Genomic DNA, 15,820 nt, shown 5'->3' with positions numbered 1-15,820 from the left:
GTCCGAAAGTTTTCGTTGTATTCGCAAATGCCAAGAAGGGCGCGGGCTTCGCGATAGTTGATAAATATTATTGCGACATTATTAAAATTTTGATCAGTAATGGAGACCCTTGAATCGAGTCGTGTATGCCGTCTGTGCGGCCAGCACTCGGGGATCTGTATTAACATATTTGACAAAACTGAAAATCATGTGAAGAAAATCAACGCCGTTCTTCCGATCTTGGTACGTGTTCCAATACACCTCACTATCAGTTCACACTCTGCTTTTGAACTCTTACCCCATTGTACGGCTCTACTAACGAGCACATATTTAACACAGAACTGCATTACTTAGTATCGCAAAACAACTGTCGATGTACCTGTCACGTTATATAATTCCCGGCTACAAAATACTGGGGGAAATATCAACGGTCTTAACATTTACGCGCCAATTCTAGGTAACCTCACTTGTTCGATCGCCTACGTACCTATACTAGCGATTTGATCAATTGTCTTTCAAGGTCACTGCCCTTGTTTACCGCTACGCAAATTCGCCAATTCTCAAAGTTCGTTCAGGATTCCGTGTCCGTCTATTGTTCCAACGAACTGCATTTTTTTTCTTACGTGGGATTAAAATATTCTCAAGTGAATACGTAACTACCAAACAATAGACCTCTTGTAAACGACCCTCCACGTTTATCAATTGCAATCATGCAACAGAATATCTTATAAAAATGAATGTTTTTTTTTATACTTCCGTGTTAATTGAAAGTAATAACATTCGAAATGAACAAATTTATTTCTACATTAACTGGAATGACAATTTTCACGGTGATACATCATACGTAGATATATTGTCAGCCGTACATCACTTTTATGTAGCATATTTTGATCAAGTTTTTATTAATTGAATTGAACTTCAACCCTTAAATTGCAATCTAGGCTTTCCAGTACTGTATTTACTTAATTCTCAGTTCTAGTGAAATAATATAAGTATTCTTAAAGAATTCCCCTTCTCAGGTACATGAAATGGATATGCTACCGAAACAAATGTGCCATCGATGCAGCTACAAACTGGAAGAATTTCACAAATTCTATGCAGATTGCTTAAAGACGGACATGAATTTAAAAAGCCAGTTATCTTGGATGAGAAAGAGAGAAGTTGAGGATGACATCAGAGTTCCGATGGTGCAGATTGAAAATGTCAAGATTAAATCTGAGCCTCCTGATTACGACATTTATGAACTTGATCCAATTGTTGACAATGTTAATTATATAAGATCAATGAGCTCCATGACTTACTCTATGAATAACGTTAAGAATAACAATGTTAACTCGACTAGGATAAGCGACCTAGATCGACGTTATACCTGTAATAATACCTTTGCTAACTGCGCACACTGCAAATTTGATTATGGTAAAAGTACCTCGACTAATCGGACTGCCTTATCAAACGACCAGGCTAGCAGGCTAAAGTGCAATGCAAAAAAAGACTGTAGCAGTTCAAGTGTTGCAAATACATTAGAAAACGGTCAGAAAAATGACACGTCAAAATATATGCGTAGATTAAAGCACGGCTTGTCAAAGGAAATACATGCTCTAGGTATTGGAAATATTTTGGGCACTGATCAAGTGAAGGAAATTAAAATTAAAACTGAAAAACCAGATATGATGGAAGTGCGTTCTTTACGACCGAGAAATAAGTCTGTAGATTATCTTGGCACAAAGAGAAAAAAAGAAAATTTAATTGTCAATCCAGCCAATAGATCTGTTAGCGCATACATTAAGCAGAGAATGTCGACTAAGCAGATACCAGATTCCGAAATTGGTAACAAAATCGTTTTAAGCCAAATAAAAACAGAACCGCTTGAAGAGATTCCAAGTCGAACTTTAAGACCTAGAAAATCTGGGACAGATCGTCTTGATTGTAAGAGAAAGGACGGTAGACCTGGAGCAAATGAAGTTTGCACAAAGAAGCGCAAATCGTTAAATGATTTTAAAGAGAGCTCCAGATTTGGCTCGGGCAAAAGATTTTCTGGCTTCATTTCGAGCAATATCGACTTCAAAGTAAAAGAAGAGATTCTTTCGTATGAAGAGACTGCAAATGTGGAGCAAGAAAATGATACTAACTTTAGTAATGAAATTCCGGAGAGTTGCGTGCGAAATTTGAGCAGCTTGTTCGACAGACAGAATAACCAGCCGATAAAAGTTGAGGAAAATATCGAAAACAGATACTCAGACCGACTTCAGCAATCTACCTCTAGCAGCTTATCGAAATGTATGCAAAAATTGACTTCGAATAAATTATTGCGTAGAAATGTAGCGGTGAAACGAACATCAGGTATTAACTATTCTCCAAAACATTTGAGGAGTCAAGACTTACGTCTGAGAAATGGAAAGGTGAAAAATCCAGCATCTAATCGGTTTTCAGTTTCGAGCCTAAAGAAGAGACTTATTCAACTGAATATGACAAAAGGTGCACTTGGTAGAAATCCACCATCCAAAATCAAGGAAAATTTAAACACGACAAAAATTTCTGCATCGTTGAAAACTGCTGATAACATTAAAAAGTTTTGTGAAAAATGTTGCAATAGTTTTTTAAATAAGGAACTTTACGAGCTCCATCGGCGTGATTGTGGTAGATCGATTAAGCACCACTTTGAATAATTTTTGATATTCAGTATGCTGTGTCTGGTGCTAAGGATATTTTTCAACATTATTTTTTTATTCAAGATTTAAACTGAAACTATACGATTTTCTGTAGATGTACATGATATATTAAATGAGCTATCGCTACCAAATATAACACACACAAACATGCTTCATAATTAGCTGTTTTAATTCAAAAGTCGCAATATTTTTTTGTTCAAGTTCAGTTCTTGAATTTATTACTGCTGTGAGTCAAGGAATGTGATACTTCGATACATGTCTTATGTACAATAGACAATCATTATTATTTTTCATTCACAAATTCCGAAGCTGCAGTTGACGTTTTAACCCGCGTGCGTATCAATCAGTTAATATCATTTCTAACAGTGTTGACAAATAAACTAGTAGCTAAAATATTTGTTAAGATTTAAAAGCATCAAGACGTGAAAGTGACAAGATAATACTATTGTTATACTTATGTGAAATAACATATTTAAACAAAGTTGAAAATTATAAAGTATGTACCTATACATATTATATTCTTGTAGTAGCATATAACAAAGATTTATCACTGTTATAGAATTGTTTTCGGTACAATTTTGTCCATAGACTGTAACCAAAGTATCTGGCGAAGCGTGTAACTGTAAGTAACTGTTACAAAAGAGATAGTGAATGGTTACGAAAACCACAATTTCCCTTTTTTTTCTCCACATTGCTGTGTTTTCTTGCATTTGGCAAATCAGTATTTTTAATCATGGCAAATTGAAGTTTTTCAAAGAAAGAAAATCTTTAGTATGATACTGATATTATTTGTAATCATTGCACATTGAATTTTTTCGAAGCAAGAAAATCTTTAGTATGATATTGAAATATTACAATCTTTTTTCCATCCCTTTGTGGTACGTAATATTTCAATATACACACACAAGCACAATTTCACGACGAAGATTTGATGTCTTTTATTCATAATTTACAAGTAAATGCATATATGGTTGAAATACACGAACATGTTTAAACAATAACTATAAAGTATGAATGATATGATTATTCCGTCATACATCTTGCATCGTAAAACAGAGTTGATCATACTAATCTGACAAATAATTCACTTTTAAATTTGTCTTACCACATAGTGATTATTTCTCGATTTATCATTTCCTGTACAATTAACAAATGTTATGTACTATAACATTGACCAAAAGAAATGATAATCATTAAGTGTGAATAATAAAGAAATAATCATTTCATTTTTCGTATGTTAACTTTTATATTCTGAAAATTTAGCCCACATCAAATTGTTCCCATAATAAATATTTTCACCACAAACTGTAGTGGATTTTTCTTCAACCTCGATGAGTCCTGAATGACCAATAAATCTAATAAAATAGAGAAAATTTGATTTACCCGTGTGCGTGTTCATGCTGGTTTCCAATTGGAAATGTTTTTTCTAATCTTTCTAACTGTTCTTTTAACGTCAAATCAATAATAAACATTGAAAATCGGGTTGCCTGTTTGAATTTGAGATACTTCCTGATTTGAGGGCACCGCGCTTGATATTTGCGCCAGTGCTGCCACGATGTGAAGCTGCGGTCGTTAGGAGAACAACGAAATAACAAACAAAAAACGATCAAATGTCAAACGACGCTGAAAAATGATTAATAGATTCTTTTATTGTCGTTTTAATAGCTTTTAGTGATAGAGAAGTAAAATGTCTCAGGACGCAAAGAGTCCTCGCAGGATTGAGGACGTAAGTATACTATCAAATATATATTATATTCGATAGAAACTAACCTAATTCTCTATTCAAATTCATATTCTGTATTAACAACGTTGCAATTTTATCCTCTTTAATAATGTATACAAAATTTATCTCGACGTGAAACTGTTCTTCTCTCTCTCTCTCTCTCTCTCTTTTGTTAATCTCAAATTCTTGGCTTGATTTTAATAAGCACTTTTTCGTAGTTGAATTATCCTCTTAGATGACAAAATTCCTGCCAGATATAACTCAAAGTGTTGTTAATATTCACTCGACTAGCATTGAACTCCAGTGCGGTATATCAGTACAAAATAATAACTCAACTATTAAAATCTTTATTTGGCTACCTAATGGTTTTAGTTAATATCCACTGGAGAAGACACACTAGGCTCTTCCATAAGCCTTAGTATCGGTGAAAATTCAATTAGAATTAAAGAGAAGCCAAAAATAAAGGAAATAAAAGCTGTGTCAGTGCAATGTAACAGAAACGAAGGCGATAAATGGTGGTTGAAAAGGCCTGAAACACATTTGGGACTATCAAGTCCAAAAAATCTCGAAGTTGAAGTAAAACTGAACCCGACTCCATCACCAGATGTAAGCTCTTCTATGGCAGAGTTTCTTGAAAAAGAAAAATTGTGCAAAGTAAATAATTTTCTGGGAATTTAAATTTTGTCGCATAAAAATATCGAGGTAATTGTATGCTTAAAAATTTTCAGATATTGTCTAAAAGCGAGGGAGAAGTGAAAGACAATGACCATACTCTGTGTGATATTCTTGCATCTGCTGCATTTGACAAATATCCATCAGACTTCGAAAGTAGGTACCTCATGTCCATTTACGTTCCGCATAAACAGAATAAAAGTTTTCACAGAAGTCGCGTGTAATGATGCACATTTATTTTCATTATCCTAGATGCCACCGATGAAGATATTGGTAGCATTTTGGAAGAAATGAGCAAGATTGCTGGAGCACTAAGTCCAAATTCTGCTCCTGAATGCACAAAATCTGGAGAGAATAGTAAAAATCCTACAGGTTCGTGATTCTGTAATAAACAATAAGTACCACTTACAGGTTTACCGAATTAATAGTGAAACTACTTGGTATATAGTTCCGGAGACAAATAATAGTATCCCTATCCTGAATTCTACGCAAATTATCAAATTCCTATTACATTCTTACGCTTCTTCTTTATTAGAAGAGGAACGTTCGGTGGAAGAGCTACTGCAGGAGGCTGAAAAGTTGGTGCAAAAAAATAGTTCCAGTATCTCCAAGAGCAATTCGAAATCTGATACTTTGATATCGGGTGATAATCAAGATCCTAATAACAGTTTCGTACGTGTAAGGCAGCTGGAAGATGATATTTTCCAAATGATACAGGCTGAAGTTCATAAAGAGTCGGAAAAAGTTAGACGAAGCCCCAAGTATGAGCAAAAACAAGAAGCGAGTCCAGGTCTCGAGATAGTTTATGAAAATTTAAATGTATTGAAGGCTGCAAAAACGTTGGAATTACAGAGAAAAAAATTTGAGGAACAGAAGGTTGAAGTATCGAGTAGTTCAGATTTAGATGACCCTATTGAACGGCATTCACAGTCGGAAGAATCTAAGAACAAAAAAAAGGTCGAAGACAAAGATAATCTACAGAAAGAAATAACTGATGTTGACAAGGACTTTTTTGGAAATTTTTTGAAAAAGTCAAAGGAAAGGTCTGAAGGTGGTGGTATATCTAGTAGTTCAAGCTTCGGGCAAGAAGATTTTTCCCATTTTTTGAAAATCTTACAGGGACAAAACGATAAAAAAGAACAAGAGGCCATAACCAATAATTCAAACCAGAAGAGTACTTCTGTCTTCAATTTACCGCTTAAACCAGGGGCTCTAATACTAGAAAAATCTAGAATTGAAATTGAACTGGCTAGCTTAAAAAGTTCTGCTTTTCCTGAGAAAGAAATATCTGAGATTTTAAGGAGAGAGCTTCCTGGGACTGAGAACAAATACGTTGACCATGAAATAAGCGAATCTGATTCCAGTTCCAGCAGAGAAATGTCCAGGCAATCTCAACTGTCTGGAAAAAAGGAGGCAAAGTTTGCTAGAAACTCTAGCACAGAGAGGGTCAAAAAGTCTGAAAATAATGCAAAAGACCCGATTCTTTCTAGAAATTCAAGTATAGATAACGGGGCGTCGAATGGTAGTAAGAAAGATGCAAAAGTCGTGAATTCCAAGAATGAATTATATACTGTTGGTCTCACGCCTAGGTTGGAATTATTCGCTGATGCCATACCAAAATTAATTGCGGAAAAGTCTAATGAGAATTTGAGAAAACAGGAACAGGAAAAAATGGAAAAAGAAAAGGAGAAGAAAAAAGACAGGGAAACATCGAATAAAGATAATGAAATTCCCTGTCAGGGTAACGAAGAAGAAACAATGGGTAAAGATGGGTCCATAATTAATAGCAAAGAGAAGAAAACTTACAACAATGATCAATCAAAAACCGCAGAGAAAGTTATGGATGATAAAGACAAACTGAGAAAAGTAGACATGCAAAAAAATATATTAGATCCTCCGAAGACTGACCTAGAATTTCACTCTTCAGACAACAGAAATCAGAAGAAGGAAATTAAGATTATTAAGGCCAAAAGTTACGACCAGATCCCCAAATCGATTTCCAATTCCAAATTGTCAATCGACGCTACAAAAACTTCTAAGCCCATGGAAACTTCAAATAAACCATCAAATTCTGTACTCAAGAGTTCCTCTGTTCCACGACCAAAATTCAATTCAAAGCCTGTTCCCAAATTCACATCAAAAGTTAAGTTATCATCAAAACCAAAGAAAGACATACCAAAATCGAATACCATATCATTATTGAATCTTGATACCAGAAAGTTGGAGTCTAAATCGGTTGAAAATATAATGAAACATAATTTGGCTGGAGGAGATATGAACAGGAACTTGTCAAAAAGGGATTGGGAAACATTATGTAGAGAAGAACGTCATAAGAACGTGTTACTCAAAGGTATTTACAAATGAATTAGCAAATTCAATCCTCTCTTACTACTAAGGAGCTCTGCTTTATAATATCTCATATTTCGTATTTCAGAACAATTAGACTCCGAAGCCAAACTCTACAAATCCCAAATTGAAGGGATGCGTACATCTTTTGAAGAGGAACTATTTGCTTTGAAAAAGCATAATATTATTCTAAAGGCCAAAGTCGATGAATTATCTATTAATGAAAAGAGACCTGATCTTAATCCCAAATCAGATACCAAAGTCCTGATGCTAGAGAGAGAATTTGAAAAACAGGAAAGTGTTTTGCAAGCTTATGAATCAGAGAATAAAAAGCTTATGCTCGAAGTGAAACATTACCAGGTAATATTTTAAAATATGCACGAGTTATTGGATAATTTATCCGAATATTTTCTTGCACAGGTGCTCTTTAACTGATCAATTCTCATTAATCAAGAATAATTTACAGGAAGAAATAAAGAACCTACATCTAAAGCAAAAGGCAGTTACCGTGGATATGAATGAAAATCAAAAGTTGATCGATGAAATGAAAGATTTGCAAGAACAAAATTTAAAGTTGACACTCGAAGTATCAGATTTACGAAATAAAAACAATGACTATGCGATGAAGAATGATGATTTAATCCAGCAGGGTAGTTTAGTAAAAGAAGAGTTGTCCATGTTTAAAGAGCAGTTGAAAACTAAAAACAATTATATTACTGATCAGCTTCAGACAATGACAAAATCTGAATCCAGTTTGAAAAAAGAATTGGAGGATGTTAAGATAGAATTAAATTCGAAATCTGAACAATTGAGGTCGACGAAAATTGAATTTGATAAGCTGCAGAGCAATATTTTGCCCATGGAGAAAGAAATTTTAGAACTCAGGGTGAAAGAAAGTAATTTCAATGAAAAATTGCAAGTGGCAAAGTCGCATATTGAAAGGGAGAAACAATTATCTAAGAAACTGAAGGACCAGGTGATTCTGGATAGCAAAAAAATAACAGATTTGAATAGACAGGTCCGTGAAATGGAGAGAATTTTGAAGAGAAAAAATCCTGACTCCGTCTCTGCCTTAATTTTAACTGCCAACTCTGAACATGAGAGGATAAACACAGAAAAAGTGAAACTTTTGGAGGAGAGGATAGCTTCTCTGGAAAGAGAAATTAAAGTTAAAGAAGATGTAGCTCAAGAGAAACTTTCAGATTTTCAAAAGAAATTCGCTGACATGAAAGAACGGTACATGACTCAGGTAATGGAGTTGGAGGAAAAATTGTTAGAATTTACTGTAAAGAATCAGAGACTTTACAATGACATGTTTACACAAACAACATCTAAGCACGTAGAAAACAAAAGCGTTGAGACGTCTAAACGAGAGGACAAGGAAAAACTATCATTTGTTGAAAAAGACGAAAAGAAAGAAGTAAAGCCCATGAAGGTTGGGCCAAAATCTCAGAACGTCAAAGAGGACACGCATCTGATTGCAACAATTCGAGGATTGAAGTTAGAACTTTCTAACAAAGATAAAACAGTTTTAAAACTTACCAAAGATTTTCAGGACTTACAAAAAACTAACAGACGATTACAGAAGGAACGGGAAAAGTTACTGAATGATAAAAAATCTTTTCGAAACATTGATTTTGATAAACTGACTCGAAGTACAGGATCAGAATCACGACCCACTAGTTCAAAAGCGTCAGATGTGAATGATCAAAATTCGAATTTTTATCCAAACACCAATCTGACTCATTCTAATTCAAATCAAAAATTATCAGGATCTATGCACAAGTTGTACAATCCGCTGCAGTATTCTGAAAATACCGAAAATTATATGACGAAAAAATTGATCGACGAAAACGAAATATTGAAAGACGAATTGGATAAAATAAACAAAGACTTTATGGCTCTTAAAAATAAGAGATTACACGACTTGAATCTCTTGCAGGAAGAGCACGAAAGAGAAATGGCTTCTTTGGTGAAAGAATATAGTGTCAAATTTGGAGAATCTAAAGTGGTAAAGTTACAGGTCTGTAGTTGACGCGATATGGACAAACATTTATTAATTTTTTTTTGTAGAATCTTCCAACTACATGCCTAGAAAAATAAGTCATTGTATTCACTATTCAACTTAATTATGTTATTTCACTAGGGTCAAATAAACACTCAGATGGCGATAATATCTCACTTGAAGCAGCAAATTGAAAAACTAAGGGATTACAAGGAGCAAGTAATCGTACTGAAGACAGAGAGGGATCACTTGGAGAACAAAGTGAAAACCCTCAGTGAAAAAGTAAAATATCTCTCGACACCAGTGAGTTTTCATTTCCTTGACTGTACTGAAATGCTATGAGACCTTAATTCTTTTCTTTTGTATACAATCGACTTTGAATCTTTCACTCGATACCAATAATCACACAATGGTTTTGTCATGATCTGTGTTTTTCAGGGTACAGAACAGTTGCAACTTTTACAAGATAAGATTACAATCTTACAACAGCGACACGAAAGCAGAGAAATGACTTTGCAAACATTAGTTAGAGATCTTTTGAGAACAAGAACACAGTGTAGAGATTGCAAGGGTGAAAAGGGTAAAAATAAACAGTTATGTTACTTCAGGCAAGAGTTAGATCACATTCTTGGTATGCTGCAAGAAATCGCTAATGTGTACTGATAAAAATGTTGGATTCTATCAGCATTTCAGAGTACGCTCGACGTTGCCATGTATACTAGCCACTTGGAAAAGCGTTGCTACATTGTTATGATCATTTTCTCTCATATGATAAAAATCGTTATGAACGAATTAGATAAGAAATCAGGAAGTAATATTTATTACTTCCTGTAAAAAACAATCGTCCAGTTACTGATACTAGGCAACATATGTATATTCGAAATAGGATCGATACCGTAAATCTTAGAATTTAATTAAGATTAAAATAAAGCGAGAGGAAAATTAATTAGGTAGCCATCCTTTTTATATGGTTGGTAAGATTATTTTTATATCTTTCGATGACGAATTAAATTAGGTAGTTAACGATGTAGCTGTATCGGAATTAGTCATTGTTTCTCATGCCCTTGGTATTCAAGTGTATTGCTCTGTGCCTGAATTAACTTTTACAAATTTATTGATTCTTTTATTTCATTTTATAAAATTGTTTTTTTACAACGATAATTTCAATTTTTGATTGAATTAGCCATTGGTTTCAGTTGAAAGAGCAAACTAGCCATATTTTGCCAATGTTGTATATAGAAAGTTACAAGAAATATTTACCGAACTGAAGATTTTTATTTACTTTCTTATCTTGTAGAATTCCAAGTCTTGTATACGTAGATAAGTTTTTTTATCTGTGGATCATGTGTTAGAAATGTAGAATTATTTCATCGACGAACACGTAACGTGCAGGTTTAGAGTCTAGTATTTAATTTATAATTTTTTTTCCCCGTTCATATACATACACGATCTAAACTGTATCTTTGTGTGTAAAACTTAACATAGATTGCATTAAATTTGCAATGCTAGAGTAATGCGAAATACTTGCCAAAATCTACTTTGACTATATAGGTTCACACGCTATCTTTAGAATTCTATGGTTATTATATATTCGAATTCCAAGAAATTGTGATAAACGAGTTTTCCAATTTGCACATTATGCCAGTTGTAATTTCAAGAAAACTAGCATAATAGTAATAATCTATCCATGTTCCTTGTAACAAGCTTTCCTAGTATTTCTTCCAGAAATTCTGGGATAAAGTTTTTCATAGGACTTTTTCTATTACGATGTATATAAATTAGGAATTACTAATCGTAACCGTAAATAATAATTGGGTAACTCCGTTCCAAGATAAACGCGGTACCCTATAATTTTTTCAGATTTCCCTCATTAAAAAATATTGAACATTAACATGAAATAGTAAACTTCGATTATTTTACTTTCCTGCGGATGAATTTTTCATCATTTTTACTTTTTAATATTTTTTTCACTACTTTAAAAGCGTTTCGCTAAATTTGGTGTATTCACAAAAACTGTTTTACTCACTTCTGTTCTACATTTGAAATTGGAGTGTTCGGCTTTTCTGCTCAGCTTTATTTAGTTTTTTTTTCGAGTTTGAAAATTTGAAGACGAGTGCGTTAGCTGTAAGTTTTGACCGAAATCATTTTCAATTTGAAAAAAAATGTTGTTGGTGGTTGAAAAAGCTTGGTGTTAAAAATTCTACAATTGACGGAAAATTGATCGTTCGACTTACAAATCGAACCTGGATAGGAATAAAATTATCCACTTATAATAGTGATAGTGATAATAATAATTGAATATATTTGGAGCAGCGATAACATAAGCATAGAGTCTAATATGTCTAAGCACAAATTTGATCTCTGAAAAATATATCTGACATTGATGTTTGTAGCATATGCGGCATAATGTCAACGTATACTAATTATGTCGCATAAATATTTATTTTCTACTGTTTTTAAGATGAAGTAATGTACAAATTAATTTATCTTCAACTATTATTTAAGTTGTAATAAAAAAAGGTTTCGTTATTAGAGTAAAATTTATGTATTTCAGATATCCTTTAATCGCACAAAATATAGTAGTATATGTTTATTACAATTTTTCATAAATTTCTTCAATTTCATTTAACAATAAATTAGCAGTGACACTTCTCATGTACACATCAATATACATATATCTATGATCTTTATCTATAATTTTTCTGTCTATCATAACTTATAACGTCTAAAGCTATAATAACACAATATTACATTCAAATTAGTCTAGGGAAACTAGCAAACTACAATTTTTCATTTAAATATCGAAGATTTTCATCGGCCTTGGGAGAGTCGAACTGTCTTACCAAATCAGAAATCGATTCGCGTGCGTTATAATATTCCTGAAAAGAGATAATGACATTATAATGTGTTCGTTATTTTGAAATCAGAGAATGCACGTGTCGCAAAACTTCTCTGCAAAATCCCTTTAAAATAAAAATCTTTGCAAAGAAACATTGCCAAGAAAATTAGCGCCTACATTAAGTAAAATTCTTTCGAGTATAAGTTCAACATTTACATTGTACAGAAGACTGCACCGATACCCCCTCTCCCCACACACACGCACAGAAACAAATACTTTCAACGCAAAATAACTTGGAATATTCAAGATTGTTTCTTGCAGATATTTTGATATTTGGAAAACATTTTAGAACGTGTACAATATCGTACTATTATACCCACCTCGCAAGTGAACCTTTGCTGCTGTACAGAGAAGCTCCGTAAAGCGCGCAAAGGACGAGAACTACGGTTTGCCTGAGTCCTTCGTACGTTGTCGAGGGTGAAATCTGTTGATTAAAAATATTCGCAGAAACGAATCGTTCATTTCGATGTGCTGTTTTGTCGCGTCCTTCGTCACGGCTATCCTGGTGTTCGATCGCAGGTGTTTGGGGTGAAACAGCCGCTCTACGAGTGCGAACGTTTCGATTCTCCTGGGCTCGAGATAATCGGGAAGTTGTAGTTTCCCTCGCGATCCGTTCCTGCCGACGTTCGGCGCCCGGTTTTTCACCCCTGACTCGGAACAGAGCTCGTCTTCCGGAAACCGATCGTTCGAGGTCTCGCCGCGCTGTGATCAGTGAATCATCATTTCCCGCAGTCTTACCCAGCTTCGACAAAAATTCTTTCCCACCATTGCCGGTCCGCCGGGCGGAAGTCATCCGAGCCCGCTCGGTGATCATTCGAATGTCGCGAGTCGCAGGAGTTTGTTCGGTCGATCGCAGACTTCGCATTCTTTCGATCATCCTCTCATCTCGGGTGTGTCGGTTTACTCGCAGATCCGTTGCAGAGTTACGAAGGCTCCTGCTCGCAGATTCACGTTCCAGTTGACGACGAGCCTCGCTGAGCTTTTGTTTCCGCAATTCGACTCTAGCTTCGGCTGTGCGAATATCTGTTCTGCGATCGCGGGCCAAATCGGCAATTCCGATTCGAGACTCGCGTTCAAGGAAGCGAACGACTCGGTCCTGTTGGTTTAATCTGCGCTCGACGCGTTCGAGGTTAGATCCTGTGGTTCTGGTTGTGGAATCGCGTTCGAGAGACCGGAAATCGCGAGTTTCTCGGCGCACGTCAAGATGGCGGAAAGTCCTGATCGTTCGATTGTTTTCGAACAAACGAGCGTCGCGGACACGGCGAGTGACTCGGTCTTCTCTACGGTCCGAAGTTGACCGTGAATTCCTGACTTTAAAATCGCGAGTTTCCGCCTCTCGAGCCTCCGAATTTCGAGCTGCCGATAATCGCTCGGTCCTCGTAATCGGATTTGCACGGTCTAGAGATCGGGTGTCGCGAACAAGTCGGTCGGAAAGTATTCGCGAGGTTCTAGCAGCAGAATCGCGTTCAAAATTTCGTGATTCGCGAACTAGCCGGTTTTGCCGTTCGGCGCGATGCTCGGTTGTTTGCAGTCTAGATTTTTCGCTCGTGGAATCGCGTTTCAGGGAGCGAACATCGCTCCGCGATCTGCTCAAGCCTTCCGCGTTCCTCGATACAGAATTACGTCCATCGAGTCGAGCTTTTCGAGATTCTCGGATCAAACGGCTGTCGACGCGTGCAGACCTGCCCGAAAGAGGCGGAGATTGTCGGACCGATCGTGTCAGTCTATCGTCGCCGCGCTCTGAAGTCAGTTGGAAGTTCTCGCTCTTACGTTCGCTCGCGAATCGTGAGTTTCGACTAACGAAATCGCGGTCAATTGATCGAGTGACTTGGGTCCGTCGGGTTCGGTCTTCGCTTCGGCGTTCTACAGAGAAATGCAGAGTATTTCGGCGGTCAGGTGATGCCTGGCCATTCCTGACTCTGGAATCTCGGTTCAGAGATCGGGAATCCCGGGATTGACGGGCCTGACGACCGTCTATTCGTTCTAAAAGACGGGCCTCTCTTCGTTCGGTGGATCGAGAAAGGTTGAGTCGCGAAATCCGGCGGGTGGATCTGGAATCGCGATTATCCCGGCTTATAGAAACGGTGGTTTTATGTTCGTTCGGTTGTGCAGTGGGGTTCGTTAGTCCTGAAGAGGGTTTCGCCGAGTCGTCGTTGAAAGGCATCCGGGCAAGTGAGGTTTCGTTTGGGCATGCATCCACCCTGCAACGAAACAGGTAAGATTATTCGCATTTTTAACGTAAGAATTTTCATCACGTAACAATAGTAACCAGTAGTTTTAATTGTAATTCGATTTATACTTATGCGGAGCACAGTGCTGCAGATCGGGTCCAGCGAGACTTCCTGCCTGGCCTTCTCTGTCTCGAGACACAAGTCCCAGAGTTAGGCACGCTAGCGAGACTATCAAGAGGCCCACGTGTTCCCAGGAACGAACTGGTAACACCACGTGTCTTGTTCGTCGCATTCTGAAAGTGCAAGGTTCAGACGGGATCGGAAATGTGTCGGTTAGTGGATTCTTTGTTTGAAATTCCCTATTTTGTGCATGCCGAAATAATTCCATGTAGCTACGGAGTGGAAGTCAGAACTTGGAAAGATGAATATTTTGAATGGCCGATATATCGAAATTTCAAACATGCGAAAATAAAATGATGAAAGATGAATTGTTCAGTTCAATCAGTGACACTTTCAAAAATCAAGATCTCGAACAGTTCATCTTTTGTTATTTTATTTTCGCATGTTTGAAATTTCGATATATCGGCCATTCCAAATATTCGTCCTCCTAAGTTTTGACCTCCACTCTAGCAACAAACTTTTGCGGAAAGTGGTCTCTCACGTGTAGTTGCTATGCAATGTATGTACCTTGGTATGACGAAAAGTGGCAAAGTGGGCTATTCCCCATGCTTCTAATCGTAAGAAAAACCGAAACTGACCTTGAGATACAGACTTCTGACTTCCGAAGGAGATTTTTGAGTGTGCTGCTAGAGTTGATACCAGCAATGAGGCTACAGTCTCTCGGGCTCACCTCAGAGGTGCTTCTCCGTCAGAGTCCTGGAACTAGCTGATGCAAGGGACCTGGCAGAGCGTCGTTATATACCCGGGGCTCCCATAATTCAATAGAAACGCAATCCGTGGTTATCGGCATCGACCACATGGGGCCGACCATTGGCGCGCAAGGAACCTCCTCAACCCGGTTTAATGTCACGTGCAGAAGGATTATGACGCTGCCTCCGTGAGCGTGCCGATGGTTACTGGGCTGGAAAATTAAACTTAAAAAGTATTATGGGGTGCTCATCCGAAGAGGCAAGGCGTTTTATCGTATTTTATGAGATTTTCTTCGGGTTGTGCGTCGAGTGATCAGTAGGGTAGTCCTTATTTAGGGCTGAGACGACTTTTTTATCAATCGCCCTCCAAATCGGCTCCACATAATTCAAAAACAATTTCCTAATTTTTTTAGATTTTTTATCTCAGCTCTAACCCAATCGCCTGTAAGAGGGTGGATTTTCCCATTTAAATTACAAATGTTTCGGC

The 15,820-nt window shown here is 36.7% G+C and overlaps 4 protein-coding genes across 5 annotated transcripts in view; 3 read left to right on the top strand and 1 right to left on the bottom strand.

Moving 5' to 3' along the window:
- LOC124218667 (uncharacterized) lies at positions 1 to 3,953 on the top strand. Its single transcript, XM_046625314.2, has 2 exons — positions 1 to 222; positions 999 to 3,953. Exons 1-2 carry the CDS (start codon positions 100 to 102, stop codon positions 2,643 to 2,645), a joined length of 1,770 nt encoding a protein of 589 aa, XP_046481270.1. The 5' UTR covers positions 1 to 99; the 3' UTR covers positions 2,646 to 3,953.
- Positions 3,954 to 4,125: 172 nt separating this feature from the next.
- On the top strand, positions 4,126 to 11,934 carry LOC124212489 (centrosomal protein of 162 kDa). 2 transcript variants are annotated; one of them, XM_046612694.2, is made up of 9 exons: positions 4,126 to 4,374; positions 4,744 to 4,977; positions 5,100 to 5,199; positions 5,296 to 5,415; positions 5,579 to 7,393; positions 7,478 to 7,749; positions 7,856 to 9,412; positions 9,536 to 9,697; positions 9,833 to 11,934. In XM_046612694.2, exons 1-9 carry the CDS (start codon positions 4,336 to 4,338, stop codon positions 10,055 to 10,057), a joined length of 4,524 nt encoding a protein of 1,507 aa, XP_046468650.1. In that variant the 5' UTR covers positions 4,126 to 4,335; the 3' UTR covers positions 10,058 to 11,934. The 2 variants fall into 2 exon arrangements, with proteins under 2 accessions (XP_046468650.1, XP_046468564.1); XM_046612608.2 differs by having other exon boundaries at positions 4,744 to 5,025.
- Positions 11,671 to 15,344, bottom strand: LOC124212675 (trichohyalin-like). The gene is made up of 4 exons (XM_046613041.2): positions 15,223 to 15,344; positions 14,593 to 14,757; positions 12,614 to 14,494; positions 11,671 to 12,273 (listed from the first exon to the last, which is right to left on the bottom strand). Exons 2-4 carry the CDS (start codon positions 14,754 to 14,756, stop codon positions 12,234 to 12,236), a joined length of 2,085 nt encoding a protein of 694 aa, XP_046468997.1. The 5' UTR covers position 14,757; positions 15,223 to 15,344; the 3' UTR covers positions 11,671 to 12,233.
- Positions 14,644 to 15,820, top strand: part of LOC124212992 (neuropeptide CCHamide-2 receptor) — a 175,902-nt gene continuing 174,725 nt past the window's right edge. Inside the window, exon 1 of the mRNA XM_069133482.1 lies at positions 14,644 to 14,796. The gene's annotated coding sequence lies outside the window, so the exon portion shown is untranslated. The remainder of the gene's footprint in view (positions 14,797 to 15,820) is intronic.

Source organism: Neodiprion pinetum, chromosome 1, assembly GCF_021155775.2.
Source record: "Neodiprion pinetum isolate iyNeoPine1 chromosome 1, iyNeoPine1.2, whole genome shotgun sequence".
Classification (NCBI taxonomy): Eukaryota; Metazoa; Arthropoda; class Insecta; order Hymenoptera; family Diprionidae; genus Neodiprion; species Neodiprion pinetum.
This window is presented reverse-complemented; position numbering and strand designations above follow the sequence as displayed.

Excerpts from the sequence above, each read along its gene's own strand:
- LOC124212489 (XM_046612608.2), top strand. The coding sequence starts at position 4,336 with ATGTCTCAGGACGCAAAGAGTCCTCGCAGGATTGAGGAC. Across the intron at positions 5,416-5,578 it reads GAATAGTAAAAATCCTACAG|AAGAGGAACGTTCGGTGGAA; the intron begins GTTCGTGATTCT and ends CTTCTTTATTAG. Across the intron at positions 7,394-7,477 it reads TAAGAACGTGTTACTCAAAG|AACAATTAGACTCCGAAGCC; the intron begins GTATTTACAAAT and ends TTCGTATTTCAG.
- LOC124212675 (XM_046613041.2), bottom strand. The coding sequence starts at position 14,756 with ATGCGACGAACAAGACACGTGGTGTTACCAGTTCGTTCCTGGGAACAC. Across the intron at positions 14,495-14,592 it reads CAGCACTGTGCTCCGCATAA|GGTGGATGCATGCCCAAACG; the intron begins GTATAAATCGAA and ends GTTTCGTTGCAG. Across the intron at positions 12,274-12,613 it reads AGCAAAGGTTCACTTGCGAG|GAATATTATAACGCACGCGA; the intron begins GTGGGTATAATA and ends ATCTCTTTTCAG.
- LOC124218667 (XM_046625314.2), top strand. The coding sequence starts at position 100 with ATGGAGACCCTTGAATCGAGTCGTGTATGCCGTCTGTGCGGCCAGCAC. Across the intron at positions 223-998 it reads ACGCCGTTCTTCCGATCTTG|GTACATGAAATGGATATGCT; the intron begins GTACGTGTTCCA and ends TCCCCTTCTCAG.